The sequence below is a fragment of the Strigops habroptila genome, chromosome 20 (genome assembly GCF_004027225.2).
Source record: "Strigops habroptila isolate Jane chromosome 20, bStrHab1.2.pri, whole genome shotgun sequence".
Taxonomy (NCBI): Eukaryota; Metazoa; Chordata; class Aves; order Psittaciformes; family Psittacidae; genus Strigops; species Strigops habroptila.
Window position 1 is genome coordinate 2,645,990 of NC_044296.2, and position 16,649 is coordinate 2,662,638.

Sequence of the window (16,649 nt, forward strand, 5' to 3'; positions counted from 1 at the left end):
TTGAACTTTGTTTTGAAAGTTTATTGGATCATCTCGACACAAAATCATTACAGCAGCTTGTGGTATGTTGGTTTCTTTTTCTTTTTTTTGTTGTTTTTAAGGGAATGTTGATAGCAAATCAATTTGTGAATGTAACACATCATACAGCTTCAAAAGTCTAGAATCACTGCACAGGATTCTGTAAGAGAAGACTCTACATGCTAAAGTGACAGTTTTCATCCATGAATTAAAAAAAACCCCAAACACTAATTGAGGAACATTATCCTTGAAGACAATTTTAATATGTTCAGTTTCTAATACACCAACGGGCTCACTAGGGGAGGTTGACCAACACTAAACCACCTCGCCAGCAGGGAAAACAAGCTCCTGCAGCATGGTCAGAACGTGAAGCTGGCCCTAGAAATAAACCAGAGCAGAGCCTTTGAACACCCTCATGTGGGAAGAGGGTGAAGAGCACAAGTACAGGACAATGACCCAGAGGAGATTATCAACACTTCATCCTGTGTCCTGCATGGGGTTTAGTTCGTGGTGGTGGTGCTGGAGAGGCACAGACCAACACAACCCTCTTTGGGGACCCTCCTGGTGACAGCAACCCACAGCTCTCGGCCCCGGGGCTCAAAGCAAAACGGTTCAAGTGTGTTCTCAGTTTGCTGGGTGTGGGGCAGCAAAAGTCAAAAAGTGGAGATGGGGAAGATAAAATGCAAAGCAAGATATTCTGGAGAAGGACATCACTTAAGCATCGCTGTAAAGGACACAGCGACATCCCCTTCCCGTCAGTGATTCCATAAGATTCCAAGAGTGCAGAATGGGCTTCGCTTTGTGGACCCTCCCTTTCTTCCCTCTGAAGGAACCTGCTACAGAGACAGGCCTGCAGCTCCTCACCAACACCTCCTCCTGCCCCCAGCAGGGACCCAGGTACACTTGTGCTGCTCAATCCACAGGCACTGCAAGGGCAGGGCTGTGGAATGCTGCAGGGATGAGGGGGGGAGCAGGGCTGTACCTCCAAACTGTTCAGAGCACGGAGGACTACACATGTGGGCACGTTTCTCCAAGCTGGCAGTGGTCAACCTCAGCTGGTGAGTGAAGTGATATAAAAGCAGGAACAGACCCCCTTGATTTCCAGTTTCTTGCTACACCCTAGGAATGTGAAATTGAAGTGGACTCATGAAACACATCAGCAGAGACTGCTCAAAGGGCAGAGGCATGAGAGACTCCATTTGCAGGGGTGGCCTACGGGAGCAGAGGACCAAACAGTGACACTTCCAGCCTCTCCATGCAGTCACCCTCTACTCTTTCAGCTGTCACTAAAAGAAGGTTAAGGCTCAAGGCAACTACTATAAACAGAAACTTAAACATCCCAGTTCTCACAGGGCTCATTTGGATTAGCTCAAGGAGATGGAGGATGTTTATATGCTGATCACAACAGATCTTGAGATAATAATAATAATAATAATAAATCATATATATATAAAAAAACAAAAGAGGCCTTCAGGTCCAGCACCAGCCTCTGCTAGAAATATACATCAACTACAGCAGCCCTGAAGACACATTCCATGGCGAAGTATCAAGTCAACCTCCCCTGGCAATAAGCACAAGCAACACTGTGCTACTGTTGATGAAATTCTGCTTAGCCCACTGTCCCACGCAGATGGCAAAGTTTATGGGATGGATCATCATGAGCTGCTGAATAAATAGCGCCCTTCCCTCCCTCCCTCCCTCCCTCCTCCAGTCATGTCACCAGGGTCTCTTTGGGCTAGAAAGGGTTAACACCACAGTTTGTAAAAAGTTTTGAAATAAAAAGGTAACATACAGCCTTAAAATGTCTAAACTGCAAACAATGGTGGAGTTAACTGAAAAGCACGTGCCCCAGGATAGTACATGCGTACGAGGGAGAAACTTAACGCTTGGGTCTGCTCATCTTTACACGTTAGGTGTGTTTCTTGCAGTTGGAGTATTTTGTAAGGAATATTCAGCACTTGGACAATGTCTCTTTCATCTCATCCAACAAGTTGCTAAGCAGGGTGGAATCACTACATTTCCCATCTACGGATACAGAGTTCTCTCCCTTGGAAACAAAAAAGAAAAAAGAAATCCATTAGTTCCTCTTTGAAGAGGGGATAATTTTATTTGCAGCCAAGCTCAGGGACTGGGATCACCCAGCGCAGCCTGCACAGGATCAGAGCAGGCTCAGCTCAGAGGACAGCTTGGGGACAGCTCGGGGAAGCCACCAGCGCTGCTACTGCCCACCAGGTACGTGCTGGGCAACAGAAAGACCGCAGGGAGCTACGAGCACGGTAGCAGCTCTGCACAAACTGCTCCATGGGCCACATGAATTCACCTGCCCGTGGTGTCCCCAGGGGGTTCAGACATGAGGATTTCCCTCTCTCTAAGCCAAGGAAGGCTGCAGCTTCTCTCAGGTCTTGTCTCTCACCTTTTTTACCAGTAGGCAGACGTGATGGCCTTGGATAGAACGACTGTACATGGATGCACACGAATCAACGCGTTCCACAACTATAAAGAGAAAAGGAATTTTCATTTAGTGGGACAACTTTTAATACAGGGTTTGCTTCCCACGGAGAGGAACTACTGCTTTGCCTGGCCTCAAGGAACAGCAGCTTCTACTGAGGGAGGGGAGGAGGAAGTCAGGGTTAAGGTGATGTATGTGCCTGGCTCCTCCTGGCTCCTATCTGGGGTATTTCACAATCATGAGGTTAGTCATTTAAGTAAGCTACAACTGTTTTGTGGCAAAAATGCTGATCAGAATGTAGATCTCTTCCCCAAAAATACTTTCAGCAAGGCAACATCTAAAGAGTTCACCAGAGCATGATGAAATAGCCATTTGTTTTGCTTCATCCAGTACTTGTGTTTTAATTATTAAGTCCAAAATGGAATAGTTTAAGCTCCCCTTTACTGAAACAAAGCACTGGGGAAGAGGCAGGCTGAAGCACTGGAGATGAAACACACCCTCCAGAGAACAGTTACAGCCCTGACTATAAGCAAGCTGCTCCCGTGGTACCTGGCACATGCCTTGCTGGGCTGGAGGAAAGCCACAGGGACAGAAGGAGTGTTCATTCTGAAGAACATTGCATGCTTTGATGTATTATAGAACTGGAAAAAAACTCCTCTCCCAAATTTCTTTAATCTGGCCATCACCTCCTCCTGTCACTGTTGAGGCCACAGAGTCTTGCACTGACCAAGCAAAGCAGAAATCTTAGAATATGGAATTTTGCAGAAGGTTTGTATCAAAAAAGACTCACCTGAAAAATGGTGATGAAAACAGATCTTTGCCAGTAGATGCTGGAAAGAAATGCTAATTCCATCTACTTTAATAGAGTTCATGTGCAGATCTCCAGACTCTAGGAGCTTGGCAAAAGCATCACTGCAAAACAGGAGGAAAAATAAACACTTCAACTAGAAGTTCAAGTGAAATCTGCCACATTAACCCCATGCAGACCTTGAGACATCTCAGGATGCAGAAGTCTAAGTACTACCAAGCTCTAGGAAAATGGGTTTACAGGAAATGTGGGAACCATACTCCAGATAGGAGTGACCTCAACTGAAACTACTTCCACAGGACCTCTGCCAGCCCTCAGGGCACATAGCTCCTTCTTCAGAATGAATAAGTTCATGAAGTAAGTTGCCAGACGTATTTTGACAGTCAAACATTACACAAGATAACCAAACTGTGACCAAAGCAATCACAAGCAGCCAAAGCCAAAAGCATGCTGTGTATCTTGCAGATGGCCTGCAGCCAAAGCTCAGCTTCACATGGGTGGCAAAAGCACCAGTGTTGTGCTCCCTAAGTGGCACTTACCTATAGCAAGGCGTCGTGATCAAGTATGAAGCGCAACTGAAGTGCAATTTGAAATCTAGTTTTTCATGGGTTGAACCTTCATCATTCTGCAACAGGTCAAAGGAAAGGAGATGAATGGGAGCCCTGAGGCAGCACGAGGAGGCACCACCCCCACCTACCAAACAGGCACCAAGGAAGACTTTAGGGCTCGATTCCCTTTGATAGACCCTGGCTGGGCCTGAAGGATCAGCCTGAGAACAAGCATCACCACTCAGAGCAAAGATTTGGGCAGCTGGGTTGATACATACACCTACAGCAGGTAAAGGACACAACTGGAGGGAGTGGGCTGCATTCTTGATTGCACTCTGCTGAAATATATTGAGCAGACTGAGTTTAACACTTGGAGATGTGGCTTTACAGCTCACCGTTTCTCAAGCAAAATAATAAATTAATCTCTCCCAGGTTCTCAGGTACTGAAAATAGGACTCAGATACTATTGTTAAGAAACCCTTAAAACAGAGAACATGGCTGACACAGAAGTAGCCACAACTGTCTCCATTCACTCCCTTCAAGCTGTTCATGCAGCTCCTTCATTAATAAATTTTACTGAAACCCACATAGTCTTGTACAGGTCAATACTCATTAAACACTGCCTTCAGCTAACCTCACTCTCGGGCTGGGTTTCCATCCTTATTAACTCTATCTAATTCTTACTATTTTTCCAGCCTTGTACCAGGTAGCAGTGTCCAACTGATCTTTGGACAGCTGAGATCAGAAGAAACAGACCCTGGGTTGTCTCTCTCACGAGCTGGTTGACCTCCTCTCCCCGGCAGATGCACCACTGCGGTGATTTTCTAGCTGACAATGTGGCATATGTTTCAGGCTGCATTGCTCACACGCTGCCAGGAATGACAATTTAGGACATGCTTACGCAGTATTCAGGACACTCTTTGCACGAGATGTCATGTAAAAATACTTCTCACATCACAGAATGGGCTGGTGCAGCAGAGATGAAATGATGCCTAAAAAAGAAGCTCTAAAGCAGTGCTTTCCACCCAAGTCAAGCTCCCTTATGCAGTTCCAAAGGAAGCAGAAGCACAGAGTTTAAAGCTGCACTTACTTTGACTATAAAGGACAGTGTTCCTTTTAACTTCTGAGCCATAACAATACTCTGAAGTGTAAACACAAACTGGGCTTCATTAGAGATTCCTAGCATGAAGAGAGGAGAAGGAGAAGTCAGGTCAGAAAATAGTTTCCATCTCTAAGTAATGGTTAGAATAAACCAATCAGTAGCAGCTAAGCTTTATGGACTGACTATTTTTGAACCAAAGTTTAAAGTTTTCCATGTAGCTGGAAGAGTTAGATGCACAAATCCTGTTGTGACTTAACTGTGTTTCAGCACTTAGCTCTTGGGTGTTGGAAAGCAGCAGTGATAGCTGGCATTTGGTAGAGGTTATTGAGTGCATGTCTGGGTAAAGTATGTCACAGCGGCAATAGATTTCAACTGTCTGTGGAAAAACATACAGCTTTCCAAGTATCTGTCAGAACTAAATTGAATTCTAATGTTTCTATGTTTTTCTATTAGTATATGTAGTCTGTATCAAGAACTGCCTTATATAGAATAAAAAAAGAATACCCCCCTGCTTTTCATGGGGGATCAAAATACACCCTGAAGCCACTAAATCCCAGATGACCTCTGTGAGCTGGGTTGGAATTCAAATTAACTCTTTGGTAAAGGAAGTGAAGTTCAAAGCAGTTCAGCGATTAGACTGTACTATGTACAAAGCCATTATCCTTCATCTATGCCTAATATTTCCTAAGGGCTCAGCTCCCCATCCAAATAAGCACAAAATTATCACAAACTTTCACTGCATATGGCCTCTGCCATTAAAACAGCAGAACAATAGCTTGAGAATAAATCCAGAGCAGGTTCTAATGGCTCATGAACCTATAAACTTCATTTCCTTTTAAATCTCATAGCAAACTCCTTCCAAATTTCAGATTCCTGGTGATGCTGGCATGTTCAAAAGGTGTGCCAGCCTGCAGACACCTGAAAAATAACTGAAGACATTCTGAGTCCCAGCCCTACCTTAGGCTTTGCTCTTGCTGTACAGAACCACCTGCATTTACAGCCATACTGTAAGGAGGTGTATCCTGTCCAGGGAACTGTGGGAAAGCCCGGGAACAGCCAGGCAGAGGGACATGGCTTTCTGGAAAACAGCAAGTGGCAGGAATAATTCTTTCCACAGGAGGGCAGTGCAGGACTAGACACACTCCAAGAACCCTGTGCAAAGCTGCATACCAGGGGGTAGCTGGAAGGGCACGGGTATCCCATCATGTACGGATGATCCTTCTGGTCGGAGCATTTTAGTGTTGAGAGAGTCCAGGACATTTAGTTCCATGCTCTTAAGGAAGCTAGTGCTTTTGTTCTCAAAGATAACAGAGACAGTAACTTGACTATCGTTCTGGAGGTTTCCTTGAATATCGTAAGTCTGCAAATGAAAAAAGTCACAGGAAAGATTCAGCAACGTCAAACAGAGCACAGCACCAAAGAAAACAAGCTTCATAAAGGTCATTTGGTACAGCTATAGGGTAATGGAAAGCACACTGGTGATGAGCTCCCCAGTGCTGCTAAGTAGTGAGAAAGTAACAACTTAAAAACTTGTTAAGTGGGACGTCCAGAGGAAGGGAAATGGAGCTTTGTTATACTTCTACCCCCTGGGATTTTAACAGTTCTTCAGTTAAATGTTGTCTACATAAAGCCCTATACTATCCCCAGGGCATCCTCTCTTTTCTTAGAGAGCACAAAAAGAGAAGACGTCTGGAAATGAACACCAAAACACTCACCATTTTAATGTATGGATTTTCAGCAAGAAGGCGGTAACTGGACATAGGCTGAAAAACAAGAAAGAAATAACAGCTGCAATGTAACTATTTGTTCTGAAAAGAACTGTCATTCCTCTTCCTCCCAAAGCAGTTTAGCTCCTGCCTTTTCCCCAAGGCAAGGGCTGCCAGTGCACAGGAACTCACCGGTAGTGGTTCATCATCTAGTGTTCCATTCTGCACTGACTCGGTTGTCTCCTCCTCGCTGTGATGACTCTTCTTTTTGGATTTCTTTTTATCCTTTGATTTCTCTTCTTTCTCCTTCTTGTGCTTTTTCTTCTTATGTTTGGAGGATTTCTATCAAGGAGAACAAGAAACTACAAGAAACCCTTGAAGAAACCCTGTATTTCTAGTGATTACATCATGACCTCTCTTACCAACCTTTCAACTCCAGACTCTCGCTCTTTGCAGCCTTCTACTACTGAAGAAACCCAAAAGAGAGTTTCCATTCCTTAAACCCCAACCGCCATTCTTTGTTGGCTCCCAGTGAACTTGCTCCCTTCTCAGATGACCATACCTTAACCCAAAGCAGCCTGCGATCAGCAGGCAGCCAAATCTCTTCAATTGTTTGGAAGCTCAGCTTTAAAACTGCGACCTGACCCTCAGCTCAAGGAACAGCCAAACCTCTTCCTATGAAGCATTTAAAGCTCCTCAAGGATGTAACATTCCACTGCTGCCCATCTGCAGGTGGTCATTATAATGAACATGATGCTGTTGGTAATTCGTGTGTGCTTCTTTTAACACTAGGAGAACATGGCTAAGGGTGTCAGCAACTTAAACCACTTACCTTTCCTTCATCATCCTCCTCTTCATCTTGCTCTTCCCTTTCTTCCTTTTTTATCTCTTGAGGTTCAGCCACAAGGGCAGCACCCACTTCAGGCTCACTCTGAGTAGATTAGCAGAAGGATTATGACACTAACGGAACAACTGAATCCTACACCAAAAGAACAGTGACACTCCCCCACATTGTTATTTCAAAAATTACATTAGACTAACATGGTATCAAGCCTTCATTTCATACCTCTGAAACCCAGCTAATATGATCACCTGAGGAGAAGATTAAAGAGACTTCCTCCAAGGAATCCATCCCCTTATATTCCCTGTCTCTAAAACATCACATCAAAATTCATGAAGCTTTTGCTTTCAGACTGTGTCTCTCCTGTCTATTAATATTGTGTCTAGCTCACACAAGGAAAACCATACAGTAATCTAACATTAAACCCCACCAATAATATTAAAATCCACCAAGCCTGTAACTGCATCTGCATTTTTATCCACTGATCTGCACAGCAGACGGAGCCTGAAACCTCCCATTATAGTGTCTGCAAATGAGGAAGTTAAAATGTCATTGCTTTGCAGCAGTAAGTTGAGGAGATGAAGCCCAGCTTTCCCTTCTCTCCCCTGGCATGACAGAGCACTCATATCCCAGCTAAGATGCAATCATAAGGAAAGGCTTCCTGTGATGTGGCAACATGTCTACCTGTGGCTGGGTACTGGAAGCAGGTGGTGGAGCAGTGGAAAGCCAGAAATCCAAGTCTTCCCCCTGAATTTCAAGAGAAAACAAACCCATTATGGTCATTTTGGTATCGTTCCTAAAAACAAAAAAAATCCAATTAAATTAAAGCCTTAAGTTTTCTTGGAAATGCATCACTCCAGAATGCTCACGTACAGATCTGCAATACATTCAGGAGCAAACAGTTCAAGAAGCTCAACTTCAGCTTTTGAGGACACTTCCAAACCTGGACATAGCTGAGAGTAACTGCAAATCACCTACAGGTCACAGTATCTACAGGCAATCAAAGCACGTTGGCTGCATCCTAGGGAAGTGCATCTCTGCAGAGCAGTTAACAAGAAGGACACTTCAAGTCTTCAGAGTAACTGACAACCATCAAGTTTTTATAACTGAAAGATTCTGGAGTATATGGGGGATAGGATGTAGAACAAAAGGGAGTTCCTGATATTTTGCTAAAGAGTTCCCCATTTTAAGACCAGACCAAATATCAGGAAACTCAGCTTCCAAATTAGATCTGGCAGATCTGCTGCGTAGGCTGCAGTAAGCTGAATTCTGCTAACTTATAAGGCTAAATAAATGTTATTTTTATTAACAGAAATCTTTAAATACCTGCTTTTACAGTTGTAAAAAATTAAGGAAAGGTTGAAAACATTCAGCTGTTTGAATTGTCAAATGTGACTGTTCCTAAGCAACAAAGAGAACACAGCAGTAAATATGGTCCATAACAGCACTTTTAAGACAATGCAAGTCTTGGCAAATTACCTTTTTTTCCTCTTCCTCCTCTACTACCTTTTTCTCTTTCTCTTTCTTCTTTCCTTTCTCTCTTTCCTTTTCTTTGTGTTTCTTTTCCTTCTTTTTGGGTTTCTTGCTTTTCTTCTCTACTAGGAGAGCTTCTGAATCTGGTGACTTCAGGGTCTCAACGTTCCTGTGTCTCTGCACTGGCAGCTTCTCACTGTCTGCTAAGGGTCTTAAAAATAAAGAGACCATTATCCTTTTGCAAACAGTCTCCCTTAGCTCAGATTATCTGCTGGGTGTCCAAGACAAGGCATGCTTTGTTTTTAGAGAGTTAGGCCCCAAAATCTTAAATGGGCACACAATTCTGTACCTGAAGTTTATTTATGTAACTACAGACACTGCCCTTATGGATTAGAAGTTCATAGAAACAATCTGAAGGTGACAGAGACAAGCTCTTGCTGACACCCTATCACTCCTAGAAGTTCTAACTACAGACTTGCAGGCTGAGTAACACCTACATACACATAGTGTTATGCTGTATTTCTGTGGGACCACTCTCAAAGAAAGAGTGAAGATGTGAAACAGTAGGAAACGTTTGCAACAGTGAGGAAATTCAAGCAGTGGAATGACAGTATGGCTCAAACAGGACACGTTGTTTGTTGCTATTGTTTTAAGTAAGAAATTGTTTGATTTTGGAAGCTAATGCTACGAATCTCTACCATTACAGTTTAAAAGTTGGGTTTAATTTCAGATACCCATTTCCATGAGCAGGAATTCAGATTTACACTGTGTCCCAAACCTGTTGCATGGGGGGAAAAACCACCACAGGAATTTCTCCATTCTTGTCAAACACTGTCCAGAAATCAATGAGAAGTTCACTCATTGCCTCTTCTTCTATTTCTACAGCTTTTACTTCACATTAATTTTCATGTTTGAGCAGCAAAAGCAGTTCAGGAATATTTCTAATGGCCTCATCTGCATTAATCTTTTGCTTATATTTCAAGAACCACCAGACCAAATGCATTTTTTACTTTGAAACAGACATTATAAGGACAAGATGAGCCCTGCCTGAACAGTAAACTGATCTCATCTTTAAGCTACCTCCCATACACCTGTACAGGAACAGGGATTGGTGCTGAAAGTCAATGATCTCACACAAATTTGAGGGCGATTTCAATAGTTTCACCTCCCTTCAAGTATTTCTGCTGTCCACTGAAATCAGCCAACCTGACAAAGAAGGTCAACCACTTATAGTGATGTGTTCTTACCTGGAAGGCTTCCCTGAAACCAGACTGCATGTGAGCGTGACACAGACATAGCAGTGCAAGCACAGAAAGAAAGAGAGAGGACAGAGACATGAGAAAACATGGCAGGAGAGCACACTGACTCTTACAAGGTGGAAGGAGAATGGATGGAAACAATACAAAAGTCCAAAGATGCCTCCTGGAGCCTAGTGTTCAGAAACTGCTCTGCTCAGTGTTTTCTACGCTGTTGAGGAGTAGAATTTGATTTGAGAACTGCAGAGAATGGTACAGACTTTAAAGTTAGCAGAGAGAGAGGTACTACACATGCACACACAGGCCTGCACAGGCCTCAGAACTTCACAGGAGGCATCCATGGACCATAAATCAGCAATTATTTTTAGCGTGGTGATTTTGTACAACAGCAACTAAAACCCCTCTATGTGCAATACTTAACAGCCCACTGCTAATCATCACATGGCACGCAGGGACCCAGAGTGTGCTGCACTGCAGCCTGGTGTGCTCATATGTGAACAACTGCCGCAGCTGAATGGGGACCAGACTCTGGTCAAAGTTATGATGGGCAGTTTATTCAATCAATCATATTAGAACAACATTTTCCAACAGTGGAACCACCCATTGTCCACAGGGCAATGGGGATGCTATGAACTGGCTGTTACTGGTCAAATGATCACAACGCAGAGCACACAGGCTTGCTGTGTGCACAGTGGATCGGAGATGAACAGAGATGAAAGCAGGTCACACCTAGTGCCAGTGAGGGCTAGATCAGAGATACCACGACCCCCAAAGCTCAGACTAACTCACATTTGATCCCAGCCACACTGCCTGGGCTTTCCAGCTCTATTCCAGTACACAAAATTATTCTCCTGCCCTTCCCAAGTCCCCTGCTACTGCAGCAGATTAGTTTTTAGCAGCTATGCTGCAGTGGGAACCCACACCTGGATGATCATCTGAGGTTACATCTAAGACATGGCAACATTAGTCTTCTCACCTAGTGGACTGTAGATACATAGTGCCTTTGCCTGTTGAGCCCCAGACCTGCCCTCATGCATTTTGGTTAGCAATTAAGTAAATTCACATACAAGACTGTCACTTACTTATCCAGATCTATATCAAGTGCCTTATACGGATCATTGGGATCTTTGTCATCTTCATCACTGGGCAAAGCATTCTGCAGGAGAGATAAAGAGATTATCCACTGCAGCAGCAAACCACAGGCAACTTCAGTACTAAAGCTTTACATCACAGAATGGTTTGGGTTGGAAGGGACCTTAAAGCTCATCCAGTTCCAACCCCCTGCCACGGGCAGGGACACCTTCCACTAGAGCAGGTTGCTCCAAGCCCCTGTGTCCAACCTGGGCTTGAACACTGCCAGGGATGGGGCATCACCCAAAGCAGTTTAAGATTAACCCTGGAACAGGCCAGCTTGCAGTCAGGCACAGTAAGTTATAGGAACAATGCACTGTAATGCAGCATCTGGTTACAAGATTAATTTAGAACAGAAAACTATTCTTCATAAACTGCAAGATTTGAATTGCTGCTGTTGGGTTTTGATTAAAGGAAATTTTAGGAACAAATACAGATGACATCATTAGCATGCACAATTAATTACAATCAGCTGCAAACCTGCTGACTAGACAGCAAGTTAATGTCAAAGTGAAGCAGCAGAGCATAACAAATGAAGTCACTATTTGGCCAGTGTTACTTTTATAGCAGAGATGCACATTGTTTTGTTGGGTTTGGAGTTTTTTGGTTGGTTTTTAAATAGCTTCAGTGGCAATTTTTGTCTTTTTGTGCACAAAGAGACAATCACTTCTGCTGCTGCAAAGGACAGCAGAGGACCATCTCAATCAGTCACTTCCTAAACAGCTTACAAGAAATCAGAGCTCTTGAACCGCAACAATACAGACTGGCTGGCAGCTCTGGGGGGAAGATCTCTCCAGAAGAGCACAGAGATAAACCCCACAGCTCTGCCCACCAACCAAAGCAACTGACCTCTGGCATCTCCTCCGTGATGATATCGACGTGGTGAGCTGGAGCAATGTCCTCCTCACTCTCCGTGTGCAGGGAGTTATGGCGATGATGTTTACCCCTCTTCTCCTTTTTCTGTTTTTTCTTTTTCTTGTCTTTCTCCAGTTTCTGTTTATGTCTTCGCTCTTCTTCCAGTTTCACATACTGGTCAGACATAGGCATTCCTGCAGAGGAAGCCAAACTGCTTTCAGGCTACAGTCCACATGGACACTGATCACTGAAACAATATGTCAGGAGTGAACCTCACTTATAGCTTCTCAGAATTAGAAGGATCATGCTCCCATATCATGCTTCCCTCTCATCTCACAGCCTCTCTAGCACCAGCTGTACTACCACACTCCATCTCTCCAGAAACAGGACAGAGCTCTACCCTGCTCCCTGACTCTTGCCCACATTAACTGGATTACAAATTGCATCTAAACAATGATCTTTTAAGTAGAATTGCTACCATTTCTGTACTAATACTGACAAGTTTCCACACTTTATTACATAAACCTTAAACAGTTGCACTTAGAACTCATTACTTGCGATGTACTGCACTTTATCAACAGCTTTTCAGTGCTATATCAAACTCATTATATACACAACTATCTTTTGACACTTGAAACAAGATATTAAAATAGTATCTCTACCATTAGACTCCACTTAATGTCTCCTGATCACCTTCATTAGCCCTTTAAGACATTCCAAAGGTGACTGTTATCTACACAGAACAGTGGTTGGTTCAGATATTACAGACTTGGCTGCGTAATATATTTAATCACAGAATTACTGCTAATACCGTTTTGAGAGGAACTGCACTTGGGCTGCAAAGTACTATTTTCAACACAGGTGAGTTTGGAGGACACGTTTAAGAGTTTAATGAAAGTATGCTTGCTCCTTGCCTTGAAACACCTAGGGAAGAATTCCTAAGAAGGAATTATCGCTTCTGCTTAACTGAATTTCAGTGATTAATTTTAAAGATTAGCTGCATTTACCTGGAACTTTTAAGGGGACAGAAAGGTCGATCTGGACCACAGGAATATGTTCCACACCTGGAGTGTCTTGGTATCGCTGGGAAAAGGAAAACCTGTTACATTCTGAGCACTGGCAGATACAAACCTATATAACAGATGCATTTCAAAACAGCAAGCAGTTTAATCCTTTAAGTGAACATTTTAAAAGATAGGAGTGAAATAGCTCAGTACTAAATCCTGTGTGGTAGCAGAGCGTATTTTAAAGCCAGCTGATAACCATCATAGAAGACCCCACTTTTACCTACAGTTTTTTAACCTGCTACTGCCCTGAAGTTGTAACTCTCTGAAGAGTTTTTGGTTTGTGTTTTATTTCTAACAACTTTGAAAAGGTAAATTTTCAAATTTGAGTTGAGGAAAATGGGCCAATCCATAGCATATACAGGGAATAAAGCAGGTTCTTTCCCCAAAAAAGATGTTAAGAAGAGACCACTGATCTATAACAACCTTCTGATCTATAAAACACACTGCATGTTCAAGAGGAGCATGTTTAAGGTTCAGTCTCTCTGCACTGCTCTTAATGAAGTGCCCAGCAACCTGAACCCAGTGTTGGGACAAATTACCTGCACAGGAATTTGTGACACAAGGGCACAGAGAAGTGGTTCTCTACAGCTTTTAGAGAGCCCTTGCTGAAATCTAAACTCCGTGCTTTCCATAACAAGTTAATTCAGACTGTTCAAACTACTGTATAATGGGAACTGGGACAATTACTACTTCCTTGTTCCTAAGCTGGAGGTCTCCCAGAGATTCCCAGAAAGCTGGCTGCTCTTGTGACATTAGGTCATTTGTGAGTTTCTTAACACAAACTCATTTATGAAAATAGTAGGAAGCCACTGCAGTGAGCACACTATTAAAAGTGATCAGAACTGTAGTGGGAATAATCAGACTGTCCCAGAGGGAAGCTGCAGCTCCAACATTCAATAAGCCTTCACACAATTCTATCAGGCCAGCAAGATACTTTAATTCAGACTCACGGACCTTCTGTGGGGAAGGGGAGCTTTTAATGTAAAACGGGTTGTTTGCCTGTTCTTGTTTCCGGGCTTCTCGACGCTGAAACAACAGAGGATTTGTAGTTAGAATGTCTGTTTGTAAGCAAGGAGAGAGAAAAGGCGTCAAAGTGCAAAATGCAATCTCCCTGAATTTTTGGAACAATACATAGCTACCTGCAGAAAGACTCCAGCATAGTGGCTTGTGTATGATAAACCAGTTTTGAGTTACAAGACATACTAGGATACAACTACAGGTACTTTTACTACTATAACTAACATTCTTTAGAACACCCTTTCTTTGCTTTTTAATAGTCGACTAGAGATAGTAGTTGCAAGATAGAGATAGTAACGCCCAAAGACCGGATTTTGATGGCAATTCAGATGTCTCCATTTTCATTTTTGCAAAGAGAGGAAGAAGTGAACCTCTTTATCAATAAAAAAAAAGTTTTCTCTATGAAAAGAAAAAGGTCAGAAGCGGGAAAGGTGGTATCACCACTGAACAGTCCCATTACAGGAATACATAGAAGCTGCTGAAGTTCACAAGCAAAGATGCTGCTGCTTCTGCTGCTGCTACAGAGCACACAGAACAGAAGTACACCAACGAAGGCAGGTAAAAAGCCATGTAGCTGCAGAGCCCAGCACAAGTGTCCATCCTCAAGGCCTTGTGCTTCAAATGAGCTGCACTAGACACCACAGTTCACAGGTCACATTTTTACAAGAGCTCAGAACTCCTCACAAGAGCCAAGCTTCTTTTAATATCTTGTTTCCATCCGGACAAGCTAGGCAAGCTGGACTGACAAGAGAACTCCATATCGGCTGTATTTCACAGTGCCTAAAAAAATACCTATATTCAAATACACGTATTTTGTTCACATCAGATCATCAGATTCCCTGAGCTGTAGAAAGCAGAATGGCTCTGTGTACACAGAGAATCTACGACAGCTCCAACTGCTTACAACATCACTACTGAATTATGTAGGGAAAAGCATTTTAACATTCACTCACTCTGGCCAGTTCCTCTTCATCTATTTCTGGCTGTCTGTGTCTGGAATGTCTTTGTTCCTCATCATGAAAAATTGTTTTGGGCTTTTCATCTTCAGACTCACTGTCTGATGGAGGTTCATTGATCCAGGCATCAAGGTCCAACCTGGTTAAGAATTGCAATAAACAAACAGCTTGACTCAGTACCCCTGAGTATTTCAGTGCTTCTCATTATATATTTAGCTTCATTATTTAAGAGTTTAAAGGTTTACATAAGGCTTTGGGAGAGAAAAGGAACCCTACCCCTCTGGAACTGGTACTTTCTTCTGTGCTTTAGGAGCCACAGGGTTCAGCTCACCAGCAAACAGCGCTATTACTTCCTCAGCTACTGGTACTTCTTTTACTTGTAGCTTCTGAATGTATTTTATTAGTTGCAAGATGCAAGAAGCCTAAAACCAAATGCAAAGTAATTTGAGAATTAACATCAACAAGCTGAACAAAAAACTAAAAAAAAAAACCAAACAAAAAAATTCAGCTGCAATGCAAGTCAGCAGAAGATAAACTGCTCTATTCCATTAAGGCAATTAAGAGCAGCAGCATAAACTGCAGGTTTAGGGCAAATGCAAAATATTCCATGTTAACCCCCTCATCTGGTTGGGCCCTTCCTGTGGCCTTAGGTGCTTGCATCATTTTAAATTTAAATTGCTTTGAGTGAAATGCTTGCAAGCAGTCTTCAGAGGTGGTATTGAACTGGAACAGAACCTGGGCTCTGACATGAAATGTCACCACCCTTCTCACTGCAGCTCTAGAGCTTCTCTTCACGCAGTTATGCAAGCACAGAATTAACGTGCCACGTCATCAATAACAGCTTATCTAGAACGTGCATGGCCACAGAACATTACACATCTGCTTCAGAGACATGAGAGACCTGGTATGATCAATTCCAAAGCCCTTTTGGTCTCTTACCCTCTCCTGAACTTCTAGATCTGCACTCTGTACAAACTGAGGCAACTTCTCAATCATCAGCTGCGTGATTTCCTGAGCTGCTTCCTTTTCCCCAGCTTGCTCTTTCTGCTGCAGGATGGATGCATAAAGCTTCACCATGTTCTGCACATAAACTGCCTGGATGTGGCCTGGGAGAGTTGTCACTTTAGGCCTCAACATTGCTTCTAAAGTTTGGTTTGCTTCCTCGAGGTGCCTATAAAGACAGAACGGACAGATGCAAGACAGCAACTGAGAAATTTCAACCTTTCAGTCTTCAGAAGACTGAAACATTTGAGAAGGTTTTTTCCATTTTGAAAATGTGATCAAACTGAAAACAGAGAGTATGTTCTCTTGCTTCTTAATCTACACTTTTCTTTGCAGGACTTCTTTAATTAGATCAAGATTTGAGCTGCATCAGTGTTCCCTAAAAAATACCACACTTACTATGTGAACTTAAACTGGAAC

General features: G+C 43.0%; 1 protein-coding gene across 6 annotated transcripts in view; it reads right to left on the minus strand.

Annotated features, from left to right (window-relative positions):
* The window catches only part of AP3D1 (adaptor related protein complex 3 subunit delta 1), a 44,158-nt gene continuing 27,509 nt past the window's right edge, over nucleotides 1-16,649 (minus strand). Inside the window, exons 15-32 of one of the 6 annotated variants that reach the window (XM_030509207.1) lie at nucleotides 16,167-16,398; nucleotides 15,504-15,649; nucleotides 15,225-15,366; nucleotides 14,209-14,280; nucleotides 13,195-13,270; nucleotides 12,182-12,381; nucleotides 11,284-11,357; nucleotides 8,952-9,156; nucleotides 8,157-8,219; nucleotides 7,464-7,562; nucleotides 6,824-6,973; nucleotides 6,641-6,688; nucleotides 6,096-6,285; nucleotides 4,914-5,002; nucleotides 3,815-3,900; nucleotides 3,258-3,379; nucleotides 2,432-2,511; nucleotides 1-2,065 (exon numbers count right to left, since the gene is read on the minus strand). In XM_030509207.1, the coding sequence (XP_030365067.1) occupies nucleotides 1,970-2,065; nucleotides 2,432-2,511; nucleotides 3,258-3,379; nucleotides 3,815-3,900; nucleotides 4,914-5,002; nucleotides 6,096-6,285; nucleotides 6,641-6,688; nucleotides 6,824-6,973; nucleotides 7,464-7,562; nucleotides 8,157-8,219; nucleotides 8,952-9,156; nucleotides 11,284-11,357; nucleotides 12,182-12,381; nucleotides 13,195-13,270; nucleotides 14,209-14,280; nucleotides 15,225-15,366; nucleotides 15,504-15,649; nucleotides 16,167-16,398 (2,170 nt within the window). In that variant the 3' untranslated portion in view covers nucleotides 1-1,969. Of the gene's footprint in view, nucleotides 2,066-2,431; nucleotides 2,512-3,257; nucleotides 3,380-3,814; nucleotides 3,901-4,479; nucleotides 4,830-4,913; nucleotides 5,003-6,095; nucleotides 6,286-6,640; nucleotides 6,689-6,823; nucleotides 6,974-7,463; nucleotides 7,563-8,156; nucleotides 8,220-8,951; nucleotides 9,157-11,283; nucleotides 11,358-12,181; nucleotides 12,382-13,194; nucleotides 13,271-14,208; nucleotides 14,281-15,224; nucleotides 15,367-15,503; nucleotides 15,650-16,166; nucleotides 16,399-16,649 lie in introns of those variants that run through there. The other 5 variants (XM_030509209.1, XM_030509211.1, XM_030509208.1 and 2 more) reach the window with 5 other exon arrangements.